General features: G+C 43.8%; 1 protein-coding gene across 10 annotated transcripts in view; it reads right to left on the reverse strand.

Moving 5' to 3' along the window:
• Positions 1-2,428: 2,428 nt before the first annotated feature.
• macf1a (microtubule actin crosslinking factor 1a) overlaps positions 2,429-25,041 on the reverse strand; it is a 231,165-nt gene continuing 208,552 nt past the window's right edge. For 3 of the 10 annotated variants that reach the window (XM_085263533.1, XM_085263527.1, XM_085263534.1), the window contains 31 exons: positions 23,591-23,816; positions 22,269-22,495; positions 22,013-22,135; positions 21,776-21,877; positions 21,538-21,639; positions 21,205-21,378; positions 20,902-21,057; positions 20,582-20,779; positions 20,181-20,309; positions 19,225-19,407; positions 18,983-19,138; positions 18,652-18,858; positions 18,359-18,478; positions 18,091-18,260; positions 17,816-17,975; positions 17,534-17,728; positions 17,154-17,426; positions 16,878-17,066; positions 16,618-16,729; positions 16,334-16,488; positions 15,949-16,111; positions 15,704-15,858; positions 15,540-15,614; positions 13,500-13,517; positions 12,640-12,757; positions 10,854-10,916; positions 10,294-10,326; positions 8,091-8,308; positions 6,498-6,620; positions 5,731-5,839; positions 2,429-4,656 (listed from right to left, as the gene is read on the reverse strand). In XM_085263533.1, the coding sequence (XP_085119659.1) occupies positions 4,409-4,656; positions 5,731-5,839; positions 6,498-6,620; positions 8,091-8,308; positions 10,294-10,326; positions 10,854-10,916; positions 12,640-12,757; positions 13,500-13,517; positions 15,540-15,614; positions 15,704-15,858; positions 15,949-16,111; positions 16,334-16,488; positions 16,618-16,729; positions 16,878-17,066; positions 17,154-17,426; positions 17,534-17,728; positions 17,816-17,975; positions 18,091-18,260; positions 18,359-18,478; positions 18,652-18,858; positions 18,983-19,138; positions 19,225-19,407; positions 20,181-20,309; positions 20,582-20,779; positions 20,902-21,057; positions 21,205-21,378; positions 21,538-21,639; positions 21,776-21,877; positions 22,013-22,135; positions 22,269-22,495; positions 23,591-23,816 (4,680 nt within the window). In that variant the 3' untranslated portion in view covers positions 2,429-4,408. The remainder of the gene's footprint in view (positions 4,657-5,730; positions 5,840-6,497; positions 6,621-8,090; positions 8,309-10,293; positions 10,327-10,853; positions 10,917-12,639; positions 12,758-13,499; positions 13,518-15,539; positions 15,615-15,703; positions 15,859-15,948; positions 16,112-16,333; positions 16,489-16,617; positions 16,730-16,877; positions 17,067-17,153; positions 17,427-17,533; positions 17,729-17,815; positions 17,976-18,090; positions 18,261-18,358; positions 18,479-18,651; positions 18,859-18,982; positions 19,139-19,224; positions 19,408-20,180; positions 20,310-20,581; positions 20,780-20,901; positions 21,058-21,204; positions 21,379-21,537; positions 21,640-21,775; positions 21,878-22,012; positions 22,136-22,268; positions 22,496-23,590; positions 23,817-25,041) is intronic. The other 7 variants (XM_085263535.1, XM_085263528.1, XM_085263536.1 and 4 more) reach the window with 5 other exon arrangements.

The following is a 25,041-nucleotide window of genomic DNA, read 5'->3' on the forward strand; positions in this document are numbered from 1 at the left end:
GACCACGGTTCATTCTGTCCTGGCCGAAAGGGCGAGTCCCAAATGCCAGGAATTAACGCTCTGCCCCATTTTGTTTTCTTTTGCTCTTCACATCTGCAACTTTATGGAAGCCTCGTCTGGAGAGATAAAGGGGAGGGGGAGAGGAGTGAGAGGAGATGAAGAGGCGGAGGTGAAAGAACAAACAGGGAGTTAAAGAGGAGAGAGAGGAAAAAAATGTGCCCGAGTGCCCTCAAAACCATACAAACCCAGCATAAATGAAAAATGACATTCCTGCGAGACAGAAGTGGTGGAACAGAGCGAGGACTGTCATCAGAGGGAGCAGTCTGGGATGACAGATGGACTGCAGGCAGGACGGGCGTAGATGGATTGAGAGTGGACAGAAAATGAGAGGAGTGCGAGTGTGAGTGTACACACAGCTGCAGAGGGTGGACTCAGACCTCATCATCTCCGGTGGAACCACCAAATAAACAGGACGGAGTTATTTTCAAATCCTCCATCGCCGTCTCACACCGACACAAACTGGGGAGCTTGAACACGACAAGAAACACATCAGGACCGAGAGGAGGGAGCTCAGATTATTGAGATTACTTACTCCACCACCTCCTCCCCTGGGGTTAGCGACTCATCGTGTACAGGAGAGACGATCCAGTCGGGCGTGCCCTTATCTGTAACAGCGTAATTACCTAAGAATGTCCGGTGTCTGTGGGCCGCTGTCTGCATGAGTGAGTGAGTGAGTGTGGGCACGCACATGCAAACCAGAGAAATCGGAGACTTAAAGGCCTTTTCCATTAATTAGACTAGAAATCCTTAAATAAAAACTAATGATAACAAAAAACAAGGAAAACAAGCTGGAAACATCACTTTAAGACCTGAAAAAAGAGTCAATGTACTCACAAAAATACCCCTAACTGACCAAGTGATGCTACCCATCTCACAAAATCAGCAGACTTTCATTTTTAATATCATGTAAATGAAGAAATATTATCCATTTATCGAGTGCAGTTATTATTTTTTTAAATGGTCAGTCATTCAGTGCAGGAGTATCTGACTCTCTGGTCTTTGGGAGTTTGAATTTAGGTGGGCGGGGCTAGTTAAAGCCATGCATAAAAGCCACACGGCTTCCATTCTTGCAGTGCAGGGGTCTCAAACTTCAATGAGCTGTGAGCCACTGCTGGCACGGTCACCTCATTGTTCATGCAGTACAAAAAGACCCCAAACAAACAAGAAAACTCCCACAAATATTTCCAAAAATCTAGTGTTTTGTTAATTTTTCAAATATTGTGTAACAAGACAAAACTGCAAACGTGAACACATTTTTTCTCTCACCTCTTACTGAACTGAAGCTTTTCATTGAACTACTAAATAAACCAATGGCTACTCTTTCTGGCCAGACACGTGGCAGCACTTCTGCTATAAATTTGTTTGTATTTAACAAAACAAAAATGCAGACATAAGTGTGCACGTTAGTTTTGGACTCTCTCACTGAACTAACACGGCCAATCCCTCAACACGTTTGTGCTCTCTGCTCATGTTGCCTTCATATTAAATCATTTTTTACTTTTAAAGACTTTATTTTAACATTGCACTCAACAATACACAAATCCTCCCTGACAAAAAAGTTACTTCTGGGGCCAAATTGCATTACATTTCTTCAGGTCAATATAAGGGCCGCAAGTAGGGGTGAGGTGGGCCGCAAGTGGCCCCTGGGCCACAAGTTTAAGACCCCTGTTGTAGTGTAAAGAGGTATTTTGGGAGCAGATTTAATAAACTGCCCGTTTACAGATCAAATGATCAGAGTACTCTTGCCCTTAACAACAGTATGGCTCTTATTTCTTTATGACCAGAGCTATGAGAGTGTCCTGGCACTCAAACATCCCAGCTCAGTTGTGCAGTGGGGCAGATTTGGTGCTAGCAGAATAACCTCCAACTAAAACCTTATCTTGGGGCAGCTTTTAAATCAGGTTCGTCCAGTGATCATAAACGTGAAACCTTTATGTACGGATGATCATTAAAATTAAAGTTACTTTAGATGTTTAATGCTTTAAATAAGTGAACACACACATATTAGTGTTGCTTCTAGGACTTTGGATAAGATTAAATACCTCGTAGAGATCAGGAAACACCTTTAAAGGGGTTTTGTGTAGTTCATGCATTAGAACACACAGAACAGCAGAGCACTGAGAATTTTCTATGATTTATGATTGCAAAGTCTGAAATTTACAGCAAAGTCATCTGCTGATGCATATGAGCCACATGTTTGATGCCCCTGACCTGGTGCATAAATCAGGGCTTCAGTTCAGGTTGGAGTTGTTGGGACCGGTGACCTCTTGCTTATATTAATAATAACTAATAAGTTGTGGGTGCTTCGGGTCACATTCACACATCAAACTCAGCTGCTCTTACATACACAGACGCAAAAGACAAGAGGTTTTACTGCAAGCATAATTTTAATACAAAAACAGAACAAAAAAATTGTTTATAATTTTAGTTTTTTTTTGTTGTTTTAATTTTACACAAGTGACTCATAGTAACACCCCCTCCCCTCCCTCCATGTTCTTATCACACAGAGTAGCACAGCATCAAAAGGTGGTGGACTCGTCTCCCGATCCCTCCCCCCTCAGAGAGACAATAAATAAATAAAAATCACCTTATGATGTCTTCTTCTTCTTCCTTATTGTAAATTCATTAGTTTTCATAAACTTCATCTCTTACACCGAGATAACACAGAGACAAACTCGAGCCCCGCCAAAGATGGAGCATTTGGAAAAAAAAAAAGAAAAGCCTAGAAGAAGAGACGCTGGGGAGGGACACGAGGGAGGACGCCCGCTCTCATTGGTCCGCTCAGCCCAGGTCCCCTGTCATTCATATTTGTAGTTCTCTCTACACATGAAGGGCAACCCCCTTTGGTCGTGGTCAGGAAAACTGTAGTCATTAGCTTTAAAGAAAATGTAACAAAAAGGCTGCCACTAGAATCAGCGACCTAGTGAATGATGTCATGTTACAACAGAGTAGAAACACACGTTACACACAGATCACGTCGAAACAGCGGAGTGGGCATCTTCTCGGTACAAAAAAGAGAAAAAAAACTTTCACCATAATACTAAATCACTCTCTGCCAACGGTGATATGACGTGAAAAATAAATAGATCTTTCTCTCAAGCTAGAAAACAAAACTGGATTATAAATTAACCAGAAAACAACGAGAAGAAAAAAAACAAAAAGACATTCGCAAATTAAACGTTTGCATACAGTGACTCAAGTCATTGACCTTTATTCTTTCCTATAAGAAAGACACACGCGACACACACATGCGCGCACACACCTTTTGAGTTTGAGAGTGCGCGTATGTGCTGCTGGGCTGCAGAGGAAGAGACAATTAGTGCATGCTGGTTGTCGGACTCTCCGAACGCGCTCGTTTACGTCAGGTTACGCATGTCGTGTATTGTCAGTAATGTGCTGTTAGTTGAGTGTGTCGCCATAAAAATAGTCCTCTCTATTGCCAGTTTGTGATTTCTTATTTCTGTGTGTGTCGGATTGTAACGCAGACATGTGACAAAACCGCCGAGACGCACACCCGCGAGGCCCGTCTTAACGTTCCAGCGGTCGGGAGGAGTCGGCTCTGCGGCGTTTGAGTGTGTGAGAGTTTGCCCTCAGCTGCAGCAGCGCCACCGCCGATCCTCCGAGTCTGAGGTTGGCCGCTGTGGGAGCCAGACAGCGTTTCCCGCCTCCGTAGATCTGCTGAGGTGACTCTTTTTCTCGCCAACCAACGCAGGGGAAGCGACATGGCAGTCGTTGCATATTTTCTTTTTTAACTCATCGCTGAGGCATCTGGCCCACAAGCCAAAATAATAACCCACAAATTCCTTCTTCTTTTTTTTTTTTTTTTCCTGAATGCCACTTGAGCTTTTTTTGTTTTTGTAGCTGTGGCGGCGGCGGTGGCGGCGTGTCCCACTCCCTGCACCGGCTCTGTGTTAAAATGTGTGTTTGTGTGTCTGATCGGGACAGGAGTTTGTAACACAAAGTAAGGCAGCATCACATCGGGTCGGTCTGTGTTTGGTTCCTCGCTGGTGGGGAACTTCTGAAAGACGAAGCAGGAGACTGGAAGGCAAACTGGGGTCGCTTCTTAAAGGGGAACAGTCTTTTTTTTTCACCCCACAGACTCTGGCCTGAGACCGCCAGACCAGAATCTTCTCCTCTTGTGCAGGTTTTCAGTCGGCTGGGGAAAGAACGAGACGGAGATTCACTCAGCTCATCCACCTCCTTCTTTCTCCTGGAAAGTATCAGTCATAGTGCACACATTCTAGACAAGCCCTATGGATGGATGCTCAGAGTGACGCTGGTACACCCAAAATGGCAGATAATAGTGGCCCACCCACTGCAAGTTCCTCCAGTTTCTCTGTGGGTGGGTTTATTTCTTCGCAGATCCCGGGGTTTTTGGGCTGGGGGTCTTCTTGGAGATGGTGGGGATCTTGGAGGGTTTGGCCCCACTGCCCGGTCGTCGCGGGGTATCTGAAGTGTCGGAGCAGACGGACCGAGCGTCCTGGAGCTCTGATGCGTCTGAGGCGTCGCTGCCACGGCGACTGCTGGCCCTGCTGCCGGCTCGGCTGCCGGCTCGGCTGGTGGGACCGCTGGCTGTGGACCCCCCTCGCTTGGGATCTAACAGGAGAAAAGAGGGAAACGAGAAAAAAAAAGACAGTAAAAATGTGCTGACAAAAGCAGAGCATGCATTTGTGCAGATTCACATTTAGTTTGCAGCACTGTGGCTGTGGAGGCTGCCATGTCTGTGGGTTGGCCGAGACCACAGACTGCATATACAAGATAGACGCAGCCTCTTTGATGTCACCCAGTGGTTTGTGAATTTTCTTTGATCTTCAACCACAGCTGTCATCATCTTGGCTTTTTGTGGGGTCAGAGTAGCCATATTTGTACGAAAAGGGCAGACTGCTGCAGACTGTTGGCTAACAGTAGCTAGCCTGGTTTGTAAGCTTAATTTATGGACTAGACACAGACACCCAATAATGAATCTTAACAGGCAAATAAAATACTAGTATTTCACTCTCAGTAACAACCTGTGCATAAACCTTTTGGACATGGCCTATTAGTGCAATTAAGCTATTATTATTTGACATATAACCGCGTTAAAATGCTGCAGAAGTTACCGAAATAATTAGTCTACTACAACATCAACAGGTGACTTCACAACATAAATCACTCAGTGAACAGCTGCCATGAAGGGGAAAACTATGACTCATGTTTCTTTCTGCTGTAACGCTGGACATTTTAACCCTGGAGTGCATGGAGGCTAACTCACTTCAGGGGACAGCCTCCAAGTGGCCGTTAGAGGAACTGCAGTTTTTGGCATATTTTACGTTTTAGTCTCAGATGTTGACACAAATTTATGAGTAGAACTGAATTCAGTTATCTGAGAGTAAATATCTCAGCAGCAACAATGCTGTGAATTGGCTGTGAATTAACACATTCGCTGACGTCTGTTGGTCACAGAAGTAGGAATTTTAAAACCTGCCCTGCATTCAAGGAGAGAAGCCCCACCCACTTTACAATCAAACCTCCTGGTAAGTCTGGTCTTAGCAGGGACAGGGGCTTACTTTGAACTGTGAGTCCTGCAAAGCTAATCTAGTAGAGTTAATGAATAAAAATATAGAGCTTGCAATTAGCAGGTCTTCCTTAATGAAGTAGATAAGTAGCCAGGACACATGGCTGGTGTCTCACCCGTCCGCGATGGTTTGCTGGTGTGCGTCGTTCCACCGTTCTCCCCGGTTAGCGAGCCTCGGCTCGAGTGGAAGGTCGGTCTCTTTAACTTGGACCCAGATGGCGCCCCCTGCAGGAGCACATGGCAGACGTCAGCTGAGGATAATTTCATTGTTATCACTTTAGACACGCACACAGACACACACACACACAGGGGATTTAACACAACATATCACATCCACATGGACATGAACAAAAACAGATCTACAAATAAATAATAAACAACACAAAGAAACGTGTTAAACACAAAAACACCAACAACATATGAACACTATATTAAACACTACTATTAATTGTGAAGGTATGTGTTTATAAAACTATGTGACCACATGAAACTATATGTAATAAATCTGCTGATTAGTCCTTTAATTTTTTTTCTTTATTATTTGCTCTTTTTTTAATACAGAGGATATCTCATCAACTTGCTTTTATCTAATCAAGAGTTAAAAGCCACAAAATAATAATTTTACTGTCATTTCAGTTAAAGAAATGAAGCGACTCAGCTGAGAAATGATAAATAAATGCACTAAACTGTGCAGGTTTTATCCTTATTCTCCTATTTTGACACAAAAAAAACCAAAACAATTCAAGCAAAGCTCAAAATCACCCCAGCCAAAGTAAAGCTTCCCATGTGAGAGCACCTGCAAGTGTGCATTAGTGCATTAGCGCGTTCAGTGGAGTGGGGTTGGGTGGGGCAGGGGAGTTGGTTGGGTGGGTGGGTGTGTTACCTCATGCCCAGGAGTGGTGTGGCTGTGACCGAGATCTGGGCAGCAGTGGCACTTGGTTGGCGTTGGAGTTTTACTGTGTGCCAGCCAGGGCTTGGCATAGTCACGCGAGTGAGTATGGGACGACTGAAGGGAGGAAGGGAAGCAAGGAAGGAAGGAAGGGTGGAGGAGAGCAAAGCAGCGTAGGGAAGAAGCAAATGAAGGAGGGGGTGTGGGGAGGAGGTGTGGGGACATTGGATGGACAGTTCAGCGCAGCAGATTAATGTGTAAGAGTGGATCATTCATTTTTTTTCCCATAAAGAGAGACCGCATCAATGCAGGAAGGACACGTTTGCAGCGAGGTTAGCAGGGTTGAATAAGAGGAACGTGGGGAAAAGGCAAAAAGATGAAAGAAAAAAAGAACAAAACATAAAATTTCACAGTTAGGGATGCGGTGATTTCTGACAAACAACAGGAGGATGACAACAAATGTGTTACAATGCATAAAAACACAGTTACAAATGTGCACCACCTCGCACACACACAGCGTTCACATGACAAACAGAAACATCACTGACATCAGATGACGACACTAAGAAATAACAATGGTCTGTTTGTCCTGACAATGACGATGTTTCCATTTAACAAACACTCCAACACACAACAGAAGATGAGCATGAAAGACTGTGTGTGTGTGTGTGTGTGTGTGTGTGTGTGTGTGTGTGTGTGTGTGTGTGAGAGAGCTACAAAAATCTAGGGACCCTAGGGAAGGGTCAGGGAACTCCAGGCCTCAAGGCCCAGTGTCCTGCAGGTTTTAGATGCATCCTTGATCACAGCTTGAACACAGCTGATTTAAAATACCTCCTCAACATGTCTTGAAGTTCTCCAGAGCTGATAATGAGCTAATCATTTGATTCAGGTGAGTTGACACAGGCGGATATTTAAAACCTGGAGGACACAGCCCTTGAGGCCTGGAGTTCCCCACCCTCGCTCTAGGGGGAGACTCCTTGGAAAGGCCGATCAGCCAGCTCTGGAAAATTTAAAAGCATAAATTTTGGACTTTCCTACTGACAAAGAGCTCCCCCTTTCATATTACACCAAAGTTATTAAGTAATATATAGCAAAAATTACATTTGTTTTTCTTGACATTCCCTAACCAGAATAAAACAGGTGGTTAAAGTAGGGCATGCTTTAAGGCGTGTCTGACAGCGTTCCCTGATTTCTCAGTAAGATCAACGCTACGTTTATTACGTCTGAAAACTAACTTCATACTGCCAAGGCCATCTTTTATATCTTTAGGTCGAGGGCACTTCTACACTTCATGCAGAATGTTTGCTTTTAAGTAACAAGCACATTTCAGCATGTGCAGTGGGATTCAAGGCTTTTAATGTTTTGGGTAGATAACTTGATCAAGTAATAAGAAGTTTCATTTCCTATGATAGTATCAGATGTGTGTTTAACCATATTTTCTAGTATTTTGAATATTACTTAAAAGTGTTACAAAACCAACTTTTAAACCACTATTAGTTCAAAATTTACTGTAAATGTTTATTACTCAGTGCTTATATCCCTGCTCTGTCATTAATGCTGTGTAATGACTCGAGGGAAAAACCTTACCCTGGATGATGCAGAGGCCGTCGGGGTGGCTGGGGCAGAGGGAGCAGAGGGGAGGGAAGCTCCACTGTGGGAGGCCGAGGAAGAGGAGCGGGTGGGCGAGGCGTTCCGAGAGCCCGGCTTGGAGCGACGGCCCCGGGACCGGAAGGCGGCCAGACCCTGAGACGCTCCTTCAGGAAGGATGAACTTCTCCCTTAGCTCCAGGTTGGTGCGACCTCGAGCTGGACATAAAGAGACGGACAGGGAAGGGAACAATGAGTCTGGGTTCGAGTCGGCTTGGAGGTTTCCTCCAGCAGGGGGCGGCAGAGGGAGCGAGCAGAGTGAGGGAGAAAGTCAGTGCTTCCTTGGCTGCAGACGTCAGAGTCGGTGCATGTTTCTTTGAGAGTGCGCGTGAGCAGAGCAGGTGTTTGGTCGGGTGGGGTTTCGGGGACTGAGGGACTGTTAAGTGCACTTCGGTTGAGTCATTTTTAAGGTGGGAGGCGAGCGAGGGGCGTGTTTTGTTTGAGTGCAAAGGTGGGAGCAAATTAATTACTGCGATACGCAACGAAAGTCAGCTAGTCATCGACACTGGTGGACACGAGTTCGGAGACACAATGCCATTGCTTCAGAGAAAGTCTATAAAACTTGGTGGTTATTTCAAACTTATTTTCCTTTATTGTAAATAACTTCTTGAGGCCCACCTGCAGTACTGTTCTCACCCAGCAGGGGGCCACATTGCAAATCAGTTTGATACATCATTTATGAAATAAAGGGAAACTATCAATATTATTGGAAATGTAATGTTTATGCCAAAAAAATAAAACTGAATAAACAGGTAGTTTAATTGTGTGGCTAAGAAGCAGGCCACCATGCATGCTTCGTAACACCTGTATGAGCAAACTTTACAGGTACTGACAGCAGCCCACTCGCTGCTTCCTGATGCTGTAAACAGAGAAATAAGACTGATAGACTATTCTATAGATCACATATAAAAGTGAAAGACTCCTCCTTAAATAACTCCTTAAGCAACAGCACGCGTCTCTGCTCTCATAATCTGCAAACTGTGACTGAGTGCCACACTTTCGTTGCGTATCTGCTTAAAATCGTCTGAGCGCGCTGGAAGCAAAGTGCAGCTGCTCTTATGCTGTTTGTCAACAAGATCTCAAGTAGTTTTTCACTTCTTGCTGCAAAGGAGCATCTCAGCTCTGCTGTATACACACAGATTGTGTATAAATACATGTGGGGGTCATGCCTGGTTTATGCTTAGCAGGAGAGAACCCAGAGATTCAGGGTTTCTCCCGTCTTCAAAAAACACTCAGCGGCATTCTTGGACAAAAAGTGGTGCAGCAGCCCCAGCAGACAACAGCAAGCCTGGAGAAGCCAGCCACAAAAAGAGAGAGTGGAGAGACCGAGGACAACGGGAGGGTTCAAGAGAGAACAAATAAATACAGAAAGAAAGAGAGAGAGAGGGAGAGAGGACACAGATTCAGAGTGGAGGAGAAATGGAGTGAAAGAAAAGAGTGGAAAAAATCTTAAAAAGAAGAAGAAGGAGAGGAGGGCTGTAGCTAGCTCGTCCCGAGCAACTGAATAGCAAGGCCAGTCAATTAAACGGGTGCACCCTGTAATTATGTCCCCCCTCAAAGCCAGCCAGCCAGGTGCACCCTGTAATTGTGTCTCCCACCAACCAGCCATCACATTTAAAGGAGCCGCGTTGGAAAGCCAGCGTTATTAGAAACCCAGGCTGGCCACGCCCAGGTCTAAGACACCAATATTTTTCTCCTACAAATCAAGAGTTTTTACGTTCTTCTCTACGAAGCAGACAAAAGAGCAGCTCTGTCTTTACTTAGTACTCATAGTGACCGCTGTATTTTTTTTCTGTGTTTATTCATTTAGTTTTACACACGCTCTCTTCTTGTCTCAATAATGTCTTATTTACGGATTTACTTTGTAGAAATCAGCAAACCTCGAGTTACATCTAAAGACCAGGGGGTTGGCCAAATCCTGCTTTTTACTGTGAGTGAGGAAAGCATGACGCAAACATGTGCCACACAGACGGGACTGACATGAATGCCTTCAACGCACAAACCTGACCACGGTTATAAAGAGCACACACACGTGTACACACACATATATAGACACACAGAGGACAGCTGTGGTTAAAGATGGAGATGAATGGATGGATGGATGGATGGATGGTGAGTGAGAGACAGAGAGGAAGTGTAGATACCTCGGCAGCAGAAATAGCCAGGAGTGACTGTCACTAAGAGACACAAGAGACAACGTGAAATAACTGCATGCTGGAAGTGGAATGAAGAAAGTCTCTCTCTCACACACACACACACAATCCTAAGACTGTTTAACCAATCTGTTAAAAAACAGCTTTAGATACACACGAGCCCTAAACACACACAAACACACACACAGCTGAACTCTTGGGGTCCGGACGAGTGTCGGAGACCCCTGAAAGGTGTTGGAAAAAGGGAACAGATCAGGATTTCAGGGCTGGAGCCAGCAGCAACAGTAGGGGAGGAACAGTGGGGAGACATAATGTTAGTCAGGTGATCACAGTCAGCAAGGCACAGCAATAAGGCCAAACCACCAAACCAAGGAAGAAGAAGAGAAAGGGGAGAACGATAAAGATAAGAGCAACAAAAAAAGAATGAAGAAGAAGAGGAAAAAAAGAAAGGTGGAAGCCCAGGGGAACACAAAAAAACAATCAAAACCAAACCAGACGGAGGAAACACAGGCAGCTAAGAGAAAGCGTGAGAGAGAGAGGAGAAATCCAACCTATACGAGATGAGATGGAGCTACTCGAATCGGAGCGGAGAATCTTTATTCCTGGATGTTGCACTGAGAAGAGAGAAAAAAGGGAGAGAGGGAAAAAAAAGAAAGGGAATAAAGAGAAACTGAGGATCATGCACCATGCAATACTACGTTTTTTATTTAAGAAAGAATGAACAGAGAGAGGCCGAGGAGAGGACGTGTGTGTATACAGAAATAAAACGTGACGAGATAAGATGATGATGAAGATTGAGTCCTTTGGGATCGACAGAGGATGGGCTCGGAGGGAAATGACAGATTGGGGAAGAGAGATGGAGACAGGGAGAGAGAAACACCACTCCGAGGAGCACAACAATTACACCGACGTCACTGGAAGAAAACACTGGATAGAAAAATGAGACGGTGCGCTTCACTGCATCACCTGCTGACAGAAAAACTAAAGAAACTTGAGTCGGTTTGTGTGTTTTGTCCTTTATTTCGTGTTTTGTCTCCGTTTGCGTTCAGCCACTTGTGTTCGGCGTTGTAAACATGTTGAGAAACATCTTTGAGGGTTTGTTTGCTTTGGTGTGATGGTGTCTTAAGTGCTTGTGCCTGACCGATATATACCACTGGATATTTTTTCTCAAGATGGTGCCCCATTCATTTAAAAAAGCATCTTAGTCCCCATAAATGGCTTCAAGTTTTAATGATGAGGCTTTTTTAAAGATCCTTTTCAGACCTAAAGCCTACAACTAAAGCTAAACTAAAAAGAACTGATACTTAGTAATAATAAAACTGCATAAATGATCTAATCAGATTTTAAAAAGTTTAAAAAAAAAAAAAATATATATATATGTAAAAGCAGTTAGAATCATGAGATAAAATAAATTGTCAACTAAACCTGACAGACAAATGACTAAAAGAGATAAAAGTATCAATATAAAGTTGGAAAATGTTAGCTAATCATAATGGAAGTTTAAACTGTTGCTTAAACATAACAGATAAACATTTGAAAAAGAATTAAATTAAAAAACTAATTAACACATGTGGTTAGGAGTTAACTGTTAAGAGATAAACAGTTACAAAAAGATTTAAGTAGGAATGAGAAGCTGGAAAATATCAGCTTAACGTACGAGCTAACAGTTTACTAATGCTAATGCTAGCTAAAGCTAAAAAGTTCATAATTACTAACTTGAAAGTTATAGTTAATGGTTTGAGTTAGCTTAAAATATATAAGAATCAAAAATTGTATTAATCATAACTGACACGTTTCTAAATAAAATCAGGAATAAAAAGTTATAAAAGTTATTAGCTAAAAGCACGATTTGCAGTTAAAATTCTTAGCCACAAAGCTAAAGTATAGATAGTGTATTAAAAGTTTTAGCTAAAAATAAAATGTTGAAAATCGTCACTACACATAATGAAAAGTTGTTTAGTAGAGTGCTAACTGAAAGTTAATCATATAAATTTAAAAGTTTGCCAACAAACAAATTCTGATTATAAAAGCTAAGAATAAGATATATGCTAATAACAAAGCAGATCTAATTTAAGTTTAATTGAGGTGAAAATGTAGAATTATTATGTCAGAATTATTTCCAGTGTATACACTAATCAATATAATTATTTTTCACAGCTAATTATTTACTTTTTATTATTTATTTTTACTTTTTTCCAATCAAAAATGCATGTGTCAAATTGAAATTGTGCTGATATGCCTAAAAAAAAGCCCCATTGTAATCCAGTATCGGTCAGGCTCGTGTGTGTGTGTATAAATGAGAGGAGGCTGATCTGTTTGTGTGCCCACTTTGCTCACCTCTGCATGGATCGTTCTTGACCAGAAACTCGTCTAGAGCCATCCAACCTCCTCCGACTCTCACCATCACCGTGCTGCGCAAAATCCTCACCAAACGCAGCTGCTGAGAGTCTCCAAACTGGGGCAGGTGACATAAAAACGGAGGGAAGAAGGGCCAAAAAGAGTGGAAACAGAAGAGGGAATCAGGGGGAAAAAAATTAATGAGTAAAAACAACTATTTGGTTTCTAAAGATTTACAACCATCACACCAAGAAGCCCAAGTACCAAATCTGAGCATCGTTTCTACTCCATGCACTGACAGAAAAACCATGCACTGACAGAAGTTACAGATCTCAGCCCAGTTCACCCAGCCACTCATATCCACGCATCGTCACACACAATATAAATCAATCATGTATTTATATTCAGTCTTTGAAGTTTTCTAACGTGTTATTGTTTTTCAAACCGCCCAGCGAAGCAGACCTCCAAGCGATACCAGCACAGAAGGAATTTTCTGGATCTCTCTCCAAGCAGCTTGATTTGTTTCCCAGCTTCAGTCCCAAGCACACTATATATCACCGAACCACTAATTACCCCTTCAGCCATGTCACTGTCGCCAGCTTCGCATTGTGCAATTTGTCACTCTCAACACCAAACAAATCACAGCAGAAACACGAGCGGACGGTGAAACCCGCTTACACGTTGCAAAGCCACAAAGGAGTGCTTCTTCCTTGAAAACGTAAAATTAAATAAATACAGATTTACTGTATCATAACGGTATTTTCTTCAAGTATACGGAAACAGGAAGCGGTGCACTCCTTCAGTGGAGAACGGGGAAGCAGCTTTCACACGTCCACTCGCAGCAGCGGACGTCACTTTACCTGGTTTCCGAGGAAGAACTACAATAAATCCAGAAGACACGGAGCAGAGGAAGACAAAGGGAAGAGAAAGAGAGAATGAAACAACAAATACCGACAACTTGAATCTGTGATGTATGAAAGGACGCCATTTATCTGTGTGCAGTGTTTTCGGAAAACTCAAACTTGGGCTCACAATTAGTGGTGAAAGCAAAAAGAAGCCGTGTGCGGCAGTTACGTCAGCGATGTGAAAATGGGTGACGATGAAGTCGAGACAGGAGATGGAGTCAAAGACAGAGAAGAAAAGAGAAGCCAGACACACACAGAGGAGCAGAGAGACAAACACTGTGACGATTAGTATCCCCAGCGTCCTGCAGTCTGACGCTGGATGTCATTACCCACTGGGTAATGATGGAGTGGACACAAACTGTAGCAGTGGTAGTGATGGCCGATCCAGGAAATGCTGCTGAAAACGGTCAGAGCTGAGGTCTGCTGTATAATGCTGCACAGACACACACAGACTGCTGCTGTCTGCCACGTTGTGTGAAGTTCAGTCTACAGATAATGCAAGTGCACTCACATTTATATGACTTTCTAGTCTTACTGACCAAGCAGCTTATATTGCAAGACACATTTAACCATAGAGCGCCTCATCTACCTCATAACTACAGCCAATTTAAATTCATCAATAACCAGTGCTAACCCCTACACCAACGTCCGGAGAATTTTCCTAAAAGGTGCAGTAACAAGGCACCTCCTCTGTAGTTAGATTTTGGATTAAAATTAAATATATTCAGTCATTTTTCACTTAATCTGTTCATGTTGGTCCAGTTTTTTGGTGACCCGTACAGTTAGGTTCACATCTACTCCTCTATTTTGATTTTATTTTAGTTTCAAGCCAAGCAAGCATAGTTTCTGAAACTAGAAGAAATTACTGTTTAAACTGAGTTCTTACAGGTATTTTTGCTTTTGGTTCAATAAGGTTTTACTGTGTTTATGCCAAGAAAACACATCTTCCACATAAGAAGGCAGATTTTAACCAGGTTACTGGTGATCTATGAATGTAAAGGTTTATAAAAAAATATTCATGCATGCTTGGGTGTACCAAAATACTGGCTGTTACCTCCAAAAGGGTAAAGGATTACAATACAGCCAATGATCTCCCACAGCACAGTCTTTAAAGTCTTTCATCTTTATGGCGTTCATAAAAACAAATACAGGAAAACACTTTGGCTCCGGGTCCATATCAGCGGTTCTCAGACACTGAATAAACTTTACTCCTCACAACCCAGAATTTAAATATCCCCAACAATTAAACAAAAATGTATTTCAGTGACATAAAATTTAGAACGACATCATCAAAAACTCTGTTAACTAGTTTAAGATTCACTCCACATTTTTCCTGCAGAGAACCAGGTTTTACAGTCCAACAGTAATTCAGTTACAGCTCCTAATTCCCACCCTGCTGTGTGTATCTGTGCTGTCGCATTTACAGGATTATTAATGCTTTGTGATGAAAAAGACAGCCATCCCGCAGTTGTTATAAACATGTTCTATCGATGTTATGACATATTATGACAGCGACAGCGTAAACACTTAAATACACCATGATTATCATGATGTGAGATGGACACACGTGCGTGAAATGCTGTGAAGTTAAGTTGAGAAGTTAATGAAGTGCAGTCACAGTCAGTAATGAATAATGAACCAATCAGAACAGAGTCAAATGGGATTCACGGGTAAATCTTAGCAGTCATGCTTAGATTTCTACTTCCTTCTCTTCGTTCGCTTCACACATTAAAATAATCTTTGTTTAAACATTGATTTTGGGTGCTGTCACACCCACTCTTGTGTTAGGTGTAAATTTGAACCTGAGTGTTTGTTTATACTACTTCGACCTCATATGCAACCTCAAAAGGTTGCATACTGCTACACAATCAAAGTAAATCCCCTTTGACCCAGTTTTTTAAAACAATTCCTGTTAAAATATCTTTTTTCCAAAAGTTATTATTTGAATCTTTATTTTATCTCTAACAGTAGATCGATAAATAAAGCTGAACTTACCCGGTATTTGTTCTCGCCTATCTGCTCCACCTGGAACCTCTTGGCACATTTACACTGGGCTACCTGCCGCGTCACCTGCACAACCACAGACCAGACAAGACGTAAATAACTGACATGTTTTGAGCTAAATTTATAGCGAGACGTTTTTCTAAGCTCCCTCTTACCTCATCCTCGATCTTGTCGGCGTCAGTGGTCGGCCTGTAGGCATCCTTGTTGGGGTGCAGAGCAGCAACAAACTCGTAGTAGTCTATGTAACCGTCTCCATCCCTGTCAAAGATGTCTGCCACGGCCGTCATCTCCAGCTTACTGGTTGGAAATTCTGAGGATATTAGATATGATATTTACCGTCTTTGAAATATAAAACAAAACAACAATATAAACACAAAACAAAACCACTGCAGCTTCGTACTCGAGGCCAAGATGCCGTCGATGAACTCCTGCCGTGTGATCTTGCCATCCTGGTCTTTGTCGATGCGTCTGAAGAAATCCATGACGCGGGACTTCTTGTGGTTCATCCAGCGCATGTACTTCTTCCTCCACACGTCAAAGTCAAAGTTGGCAAACTCCTTGAGCTGAAAATGGACAACAGTGGCATTAATTAGGATTCAAAGTACACAACAGATGCAAATTAGCTTAAGCTAACTCTGCTACAAAGCATTTAATGGCAATATTTATGTTAATGCTCTGCATGGTCCCTTTTCAAATAAAATTAATTAACAACAATAATAAAAAAAATACAAAAAGTTTAATGTTTAGTGAGTGTGGGTAGCTTTGCTTGACCAAATTTAATGTACCTCCTCCAGCCTGTCCAGAGCATCGTTGAGTTTGCGCTGCCGGTCGAGAGCTAGAAGCCACACCTGCTGCCACCTGGCACACAGCTGGTTGAGTCGTGGGTTTCCCCCAGAAACCTGCATGGCCGCCTGCTGCTGTTGCTGCTGCTGGTGTTTTCCTGCAGAGAACAGGTAAAGCTAAACGAAACGGCACCTGCACCTTTCGACCACATTCACTAGCGTCAGTGTGAAACAGACGTGGGAGATGATAATATTTGTTCGCTGAGAGGTAAACACAGGAGACTTACGAGCGCCTCTCCTCTCCGCCAGGCTGCTGGGAGGCTCGGCTGGCTTTCTTTTGTAGGTTTTTGTCACTTTGTCGACATCCGGCTGCTTCCTCGTCATCTCCTCCATAAACATCTGAGTACAGCAAACAGCAACAGACAGTAACTCAAATGTGCGTCCAAACATAGTCAGTCTTAGAGTGTAATACATTAAAATACTACGTCTGCGAGTTTAGTAAAAAGACAAACAACTGATGAGTCACTGAGGCTACTGAAGGACTCACCTGATGCTCTGTGATGAGGTTTTTGAGTTGTGGGATGTCCTGAGGCAGTGGTTCAGTGTCTCTTTGGACCAGTGTGGTCTCAGCCCACTGTAGCCATGACAGGAGCTCCTCCAGCAGGTTGGCATTGTTGAGCACTTCGGTCAGAGCCGTTTCCAGCCGCTGCTCGTGCTGTTTAGCCCAAGTCAGCACCTGCAGATTGAAAACGGTTATTAATTAGTCAGAAATCTCAACAACAAAGCAATACTTGTGACAAATATTGATTTATTTCTTCGTCACCTCCTCGAAGCGTGCCCTGATGATAGTGATCCAGTGTTTGATGGTGGTGATGGAGTCGGGGTGACACACGGTCAGGATGCCCTCTCCCATGCCAGCAGCCTTGTTCACGTCAGTCCTCTTCTCCTCCACTGTGCCCATGAAGTCCCGGTGTGTGTGGAGCAGCGCCTGCAGAGTCTCCGCCTCTTCGGGGAGGACGCCGCGGAAACGAAGCGTCTGCTCCGCCTCTGAGAGCCACTCCAGGAGCAGCTGCACCGCTGTGCGAAAGTCCTCCGCCTGACAGGCACACAGAGCATTTTTTTATGGATCTGCGATTGTCTGATTACGGAAAAATGTGGAGAAAAGTTTGACAGTGAAAGCAGCTGTGCAGCCGCCTTTCTGACCTGTTTGAGCGCCTGCTGCAGGCGCGTCTGCTTGGTGACTGATAGGGCACAGACTGTGTCCCAGCGGTTGCTGAGCTCCTGAAGCTGAACTTTGACCCAGGCTGTGTCATCGCGGCCGGTCTCCATCAGGTCACGGGCCGAACGCTTCAGAGCCTGAACGCTGCTGGTTCTCTTCCCCAGTTCTTTTTGGAAAGCCTGTAAGTGGGAAAGTTACCAGTCATGAGTGAACATAGCACACATGTTCACATAGCAGTATAGTTCTGTTTGTTCTAATATACACACCTTATGCGAGTCCATGAGGTTGGACACCAAATCCAGGTCCCCGTGGACGGGCTGGTCTTCTGCTAGCTGAGGCTCCACTCGGTACAGCCAGTCCACCAAAGCCTGAAGAGCTTCAGCAAACTGACCAGAGAACAGCAGAGCCTCCTCCAGCTTGTGTTGTCTTGATGGAGAAAAGAAGATGACAGCTATTACTCAACAGATTTTATTTTTCACAGTAATGCAAACCTGTCCGGTGAAGCCGAGCACACCAGTTTCAGTGTTCATCTTCTCGTTACCTCTCCACGCTCTTGCCGCAGACGGTGTCCCATTTGTCACGAACTTCTCCCAAAAGGTTATCCAGTTTCTGCGTGTCTGCAGGCAGCTGAGCTTTGTCCCTCATGGCCCTCCCCGACCTCACCGTGGTGTCGTAGACGGGCTGTTTTGATCCCAGTGCTTTCTGAAACTCCTGGAGAGGCGGAAAAATGATGGGAGAGAAAAGACTGTAGCAGGAAATGGAGCAGTAAAGAAAACTGAATATTTGATGATGCATTTTTCTTCTTGTACCTTGTGCTTTGTCAGCTGTACTTTGATCTTATCCGGCTCGTTGGAGATCTCCAGCTCTGAGTCCAGCCTTTTCTCGGCTTCTTCTAACCAGTCTGTCAGCTTCCTCCAGGCCTCGTGGAACTAAAGAAAACAATTTGATGAAAACTTGTTTTAATGCACTTTTTTCTGAAGTTTTAGTCAAAGTCAATATAAGAGAGAAAACCACAGCGCTGAAACAATCCTCAGACTGACACAAAAGTTTAAATGGTCTTCATGTAGCCGCAACAAACCATCTTTAAAGAGCCTGTTTCTACCTGTTTGGCTCTTTTGCGGGCCTCATCCAGGTGTCGGCCTCGGTCCAGTGACCTCTGGACCAGCTTGTCCCAGCGGGCCTGGACGCTGAGCAGCAGGTTCTTGATCAGAACCACGTCCTGCTTCAGGCTGGCAAAGCGAAGCTGAGAGCCGGCCTTCTCCAGAGCCAGGACCTGCTCTCTGTGGGTGTTCACCTCATTGACAAAGACCTGGACAGACACAAAGGGTGGAAAGAGTTACACGCAACGCAAACAACATGTTCATGACAATATCGAGAAACAAACAGGATCTGAAAAGTAAGCGATCTAAGATAAGTATTTTTAATGTTGCTACCTTGTGCTCATCAATCTGGAAGAGGACGGTGTCTAGTATGAGGCTGGGGGGCTGGGCCATGTTCAGGGTCTGCTCAGCCTGGGTCAGCCAGTTGATGGTGTCTTGCAGAGAAGTCTGAAAACCCGTGGCCAAAGAAACGGCCTCGTCCAGTTTTGCCTGGAAAGTTTCGAGAGTTCAGAGTTAACGAAAGAGCTGCAGAACACATGAGCAAAACAAAGAGAAGTGTATTCGTAAAGATTTACCCTGCGGTCGTCCATCTTGGTGTTGAGGCTGCCCCACTTGTTCTGCAGCATGGCCAGGTTCTGCTGGGTCTGGGTGGTACCAGGTCCTGCTTCTTCTCCTCCACGAGCCAGCAGCATGGACTCTCCCTGATCCAGCAGGCGATTGTACTGCTCTGCACGTAGAGTCACCTGGGCTTGGAGCTCCTGCAGACAGCGAGAGCACAAACAGAAGATGATGAAAAGGTGAGCTTCATCGTGTCTAACAGGCCGTTATAGAACAATACAAGCTATTAAACTTTTATAGCCTCCATATGCCAAGTGTCTCTCTGTGTGAAATGAAGAGTGCGTTTGTAAGTCGATACTCTGCAGCTGCACAAATTTTGGAGTCAAAGCACTCCGGCACTGTTACAGAATCCCGTCCTAACACTGAATTAGATATGTGCAGAAGACTTTTTTGCAACATTCGTTTGTGATCTGCGATAGGAAAGCATTCCTCAGCTGCAGTAACAACAACTAATGCACACGTGCATAATGTCACACAAACCCTAAAATGCTTCCTCTACACATGAATGTTTTTAAGCAGTTAATTATTTTGTTCACAGAGGCACCAAAAATACTCCAACATGTGAGACGTAAAACACTTCAGAAACATGCAAGAGAGACTTTAAATGGTGTAAATTGGCAACGTTGATAAATTCTAACAATTCAGTCACGCGGCAGATCGAATTCAGCTAGTTTCACTTTGGTTTTTATTACCGTGACGTGGATGTTATGGCCCAATCTCAATATCTGATAGCATGATAAGACGTCACATAGACATCCCAGTCTGTACTTAAATGTTTATTTATTTTTTATTCTATAAAGTATTTTTTTTTCCCTTTTTCAGAGTTATAACACCAATGTGTCTAACCACTGTGGGCTGTGACGTGTGCCTGTGTATTGTCCCTGATGATGTGAGTATGAAGGTGTAACGTTACCATGTGTTGCTGTAACTGCTCCCTGGCGGTTTCAGGGAGACCGCCTGTTGGCTTGGCGGCAGACAGCTGGCTCTCGGTCCTCCTCAGCCACTGGAGGAACTCCTCCAACTCCCCATGGAAACCTTCAGCCTACAAAGACACCAGTGAGACACCAACAAGCATGAACAAGTTGAACCTAAACTGAAAATCATGTCATGAAACAATCAAATAGACCTATTATGATGAAATTAATGACAGAGCATCACAATCAACACTTCACAACCATTCAGATGATATAAGATCTACATCTAGCTCAAAAACAATCTAAACAATCACTATGAAATATATATTTTGTTAATTACCAGTCAAGTTAAATCTAACTAAAGCAAGCACAGATCTAATTTTCTGCTTCTTTGCAGTACCTGCTGCAGGGCGGCCTCCAGCAGTTTTTGTCGCTCCTGGGTTTTGAGCAGTAGACTCCCCCAGCTCTGGTTGAGCTGATCGAGCTGATCCCTCAGGTTGCCCGCCTCATCGCCAGGAGAGGACTCCAGCAGCTCAGCGGCAGCGTTGTTCACAGTGTCCACTGTGGCATGATGGGACAGCACATCATTACGTAAAACCTGGGAAGGAAAGAGGAAGAAAGATTTGAATGCTGGGATGGAAAAATATACGCATAAGTGCTCTTCAGAAAGTTAAAACTGATTACAGAGATACACTTCCTGCAGGTAATAACAGGACATACATGGTGTTTAGCCAGCTCAATTTCGATGGCCTTGGGGTCAGAGCTGACGGGTCGCTGTGTGTCCAGAGTGGTGTGTGTGTGGGTCAGCCAGGCCTGCAGCTCAGACAAGGCATGCTGGAACTGACCCAGAGCCAGCAGGGCAGCCTCCAGTTTGTGCTGTGGTAGAAGAAAGACAGTCAAATACACGCAATTCTACAGGATACCAACAAAAAGAACAATATCAACAGCTTCCTCGGGAGAAACAGAAGAGCTGAGACGAAGAACAAATTTCAGATTTTAAATGTTAAGATGTGCTTTCATCACCTGTCGTTGGGTGATTTTATCCCCCAGGTTTTCCCACAGGTGTCGGAGTTCGGTCAGCGGCTCCTGGATCATGTCTCTGTCGGTCTGGTCTGACACTTTCTTTAACAGCAGCTCCCCCTGGTGGCTCAGCTTCTCCATGTCAATCTGCTGCTGGTAAACCTCCACCTTGTACTGCTGCTCAGGTCAGTGGAGGCGCAAGTAGAAGAGCGAGGTGCGAAATAAGACAGAGAACAGCTTGTTGTTAGGCACTGATATACATCTGACTTTAAAAAGTGTTTGTAAGATATCTAGATTTTATACACAACTAGTGAAAAATCCAACTATCATTCCAACCTTAAGCTCCTCAATCTGTTGTTTGACAGTTCCCAGGTCAGTTCCCACAGTTGACATTTCACACAGCTTGATCACTGCGTTGTCCAGATAGTCAAACATGGACTGGAAAAATTACACAGAAATTATTCCAACAGTAATCCACGGGAACGTCCTGATCGCCACAGTTAAACTGGTACAAAAACAACTGAGCTTTTTATGGTAGCACTGCTATACAGCTGTATCAAGAAAGGGCACAAACCTGCAGTGCATCCTGATACTGAACTGAGGCAGTCATGGCTTCCTCCAGTCTCTCCATCCTCTCTCTCCATGTTCGGTTCAGTCCCTCCCAAGCAGCATTCATCTGAGAGAGCGATAAAAAGAGTCACCGTTTAGTAAAACGTTTCAGAAGGAAGTGGTCACTTTTTCACAACAACGTGATCCTGGTTTAAGAATCAGATATACTTTATTAATCTCAGAGGAAATTGTGATTTCTAACCTCATCTATGGTCTTCTTGACTTCAGGCTTCTCAGTTTCTCCACAAGCGAAGATGAGGTCAGCTCCGAGGGTCCTGACAAACTCCAGCTCTTCCCTCAGGCCATCCGTCTCCGCCTTGATGGCCTAGCACATGCACAGAGGGACATCATAATGACTCGTTTAGCACAAAAATGTGGAGGACAAAGACAAAAACAAACATTTCAGCTGTTGATGAACTCTTTCGTCTTCACGAAGCATGTTTCTGCCTCCTCCATACCTCAGCAGCCTCAATCTGTTGTTTGATGAGCGATGGGTCCACTCCGGGGTCCTCCAGGTCTTTCACGATATCTTGGGAGTCTCGGAGCGTGCTCAGTAGCGCCGCCACGTCGGCCCAGAATTTCCCAGCCAGGTCCAAGACATCATTGAGTTTCCCCTCTCGCTCTTCAGCACGCTGCCGGATCTCATCCCATAGAGAGCGCAGGCGGAGGAGGCGGGAACGGACAGCTGCATGAAAACAGGAAAAGAGGGAAGTGACATTTTAAAGAGGTTCATATAGAAACGCTGCTGGTCAGACTGGGAAACACTTCTTAGGTCACACAATGCAGTCTGGTATCAGTTTCATGTCATATTAGTTTGGATCCTGACATCTCATGTACTGCACTGGTATGTTTGGTCTATTCACTCCCACTACCAGTGCACAGTGAGGCCTTTCATGTTGAGGAGGGCTGCAGGGCATCAAAGCAGAAAGGCCAACACAACAAAGATGTGTGTGTTCTGTCTCACAATGTGCTGAGCAGAACTTCACTGCTGGTTCTCCTCTTTTCCTTTTCTTTTTAAGATTTGCGAACTGACCTGGTGACAATTAGAGACCCACTCTCTTCAGCTAGTGAACTTACTGGACTGGAGCCCACAATAAGATTGTAATGGTTTTTACAAAGGTTACAGAAGCCTCTTTATTCTGAACCACTCCGAATTTTGATGCCCTGTACTCTTAGACAGGGAAATGTTTTGTTCCAGTCAGAGCCTGAATTTTCCATTTCCAGTAAAAGGTGTCAGAGCTGCACTGTTCAGTTTGTAGCTTGTTTATAAGCCAGTTATACGGAGGACTGACACTGCCGAATTAAAACTAAATGACTAATTCAGTATAATCATTAATATGACATTAAATCCTTAATAATGCAATTATAATTGAATTAAAATATAGGCATTTGTTGATTTCTGAAATGTCAAACTGATCATTTTTTCTGAATTAATTAAATTACATTTCAGTCTTTTTATTTATTCAATTCAAATCATATACAGATCGCTCTCTCTCTCCCTCTCTCTATAAAAAACTTTTTATTTATTCAATTCAATTCATATCATATATCTATATCTATCTATCTATAAAAAAAAATTTGTGTGTGAATTGATCGTTTATTTATGATTTTGGCAGTTTTAGTCCTCCATAAACAAGATGTCATGAGATCAGTTAATCCAGCCCCTCATCGCTGGATGCAGAATATGCGACAAATACAACTTTGTGACCTGCCTGCTTCTTTTATGTCTACACATTGTGAAGCTGTCACTGACAGACAGCTTCATCCTCGAGTCACTCACCCTGAGCAGCAGGGTCGTCATGAGCCGCTCGGCCGATGAGCTCCTCGCCGCGGGCGCAGAGGGCGGAGAAGCTTGGCAGCAGTTTGTCCAGCTCTAGTCCCTGGGCTCGGTGCTCTGCCAGCTGCTCCCTGATCTTCTCCACCTCTGCAGCCACGGGGGGAGGCTGCCGAAGCCGCTGCACCGCCCCCTCCAGAGTCTCCAACAGTGGGTCCATCTTGTCGTGAAACTGAGGGCAGAAGGAGACGTGTAAGAGGACGTTTTGACGGAGGAGAGAATTTGATAGAGTTCGATAGCTGGGCGACATGTTGAAAGCGGGAAAATACTGAGATATCGCGTAGGTGGGCAGCCATCTGTGGCAGACTGCTCAAACTTTTTTTTAATTATAATTTTTATTATAATTTCATTTCAGATTTCAAGAGAAAATGTAATAAAATATCACTTCTTCACTTTCAACAAGCCAGCCAGGTTATGTAACTATGACAACGCGGGACTCAAACCTACCACACAAAAGGGAACTATAAATGTAGCAGACGTGTTACAGAAGAAAGAACTCGTGGTTCAATTCCTAAGAGGATAATCTTTCTAGAGGGAAATCAAACTGCTTGATTATGACAAAACAAATCTCATCTAACCACGAGGAGAGCGCTACATGATACAGAAGGACCTCTAGGACTTGAATCAAGCCTTTTGTAGACGCTTTATTCAAGCTTGCAATCATAAACCAAAGGGACCGATCTGATTCAATGTTTTGGTCACTCAGGGTGAGAAACAACATGATTCTTATGAATGTTTCAATCAATAAAACTGTAGCTGACACAAATCAATTCAAGTTAATTTTCCAGTGAATAAACGATTACTTTCAATACTGAACTTTAATCATTTATTTAAAAAAAAATCGATAACAGCTTTCATCCTGCAAATGTGAAATAAAAAGAAAGCCCAATGATTAGCACTTGATTTGTGAAAGTTTTATTGCTTTAGTATTGATTCATTTTTTGTTATTTGATCCAATCATGTGGCCCAAACACACCCTGAGTGTCGGTTTCATGTCAGTCAGGGGTCTTACCTCTACCAGCTGGGTGATTGCAGTGAGCAGTGACCGTGGAGAAAATGGTGGTGAGGGGCAATACGCACAGCACATCCACAATGAACAAGGGATGGAGGAAGGGATGGGGGTTGCAAGGATGAGAGGTGAACATAAGGTTAAGGATTAAAGAGGGAGAGACGAGGTGGTGTAGTTTGGAGTGAGGGATGAGAAGAAAGTGGTGGACAGTGCGGGTGGAGGGAGAGAGGGGAGCCACATGTGGATTGGTTTGAAGAGGGTGGAGAAACAATGCAATGAGTTAAATCAGAGTCATGCAAACGGTACAAACTGATACATCGAGGGCAGCAACACCCGTGATTCAGTGATGTCTCGTGAAATGAAATGCAAAGAAAAAGTTAAACGTCTG

The sequence above is a fragment of the Mchenga conophoros genome, linkage group LG22, assembly GCF_057382185.1.
Source record: "Mchenga conophoros isolate Kocher_MC1m ecotype Shallow Benthic linkage group LG22, M_conophoros_male_GT1.1, whole genome shotgun sequence".
Classification (NCBI taxonomy): domain Eukaryota; kingdom Metazoa; phylum Chordata; class Actinopteri; order Cichliformes; family Cichlidae; genus Mchenga; species Mchenga conophoros.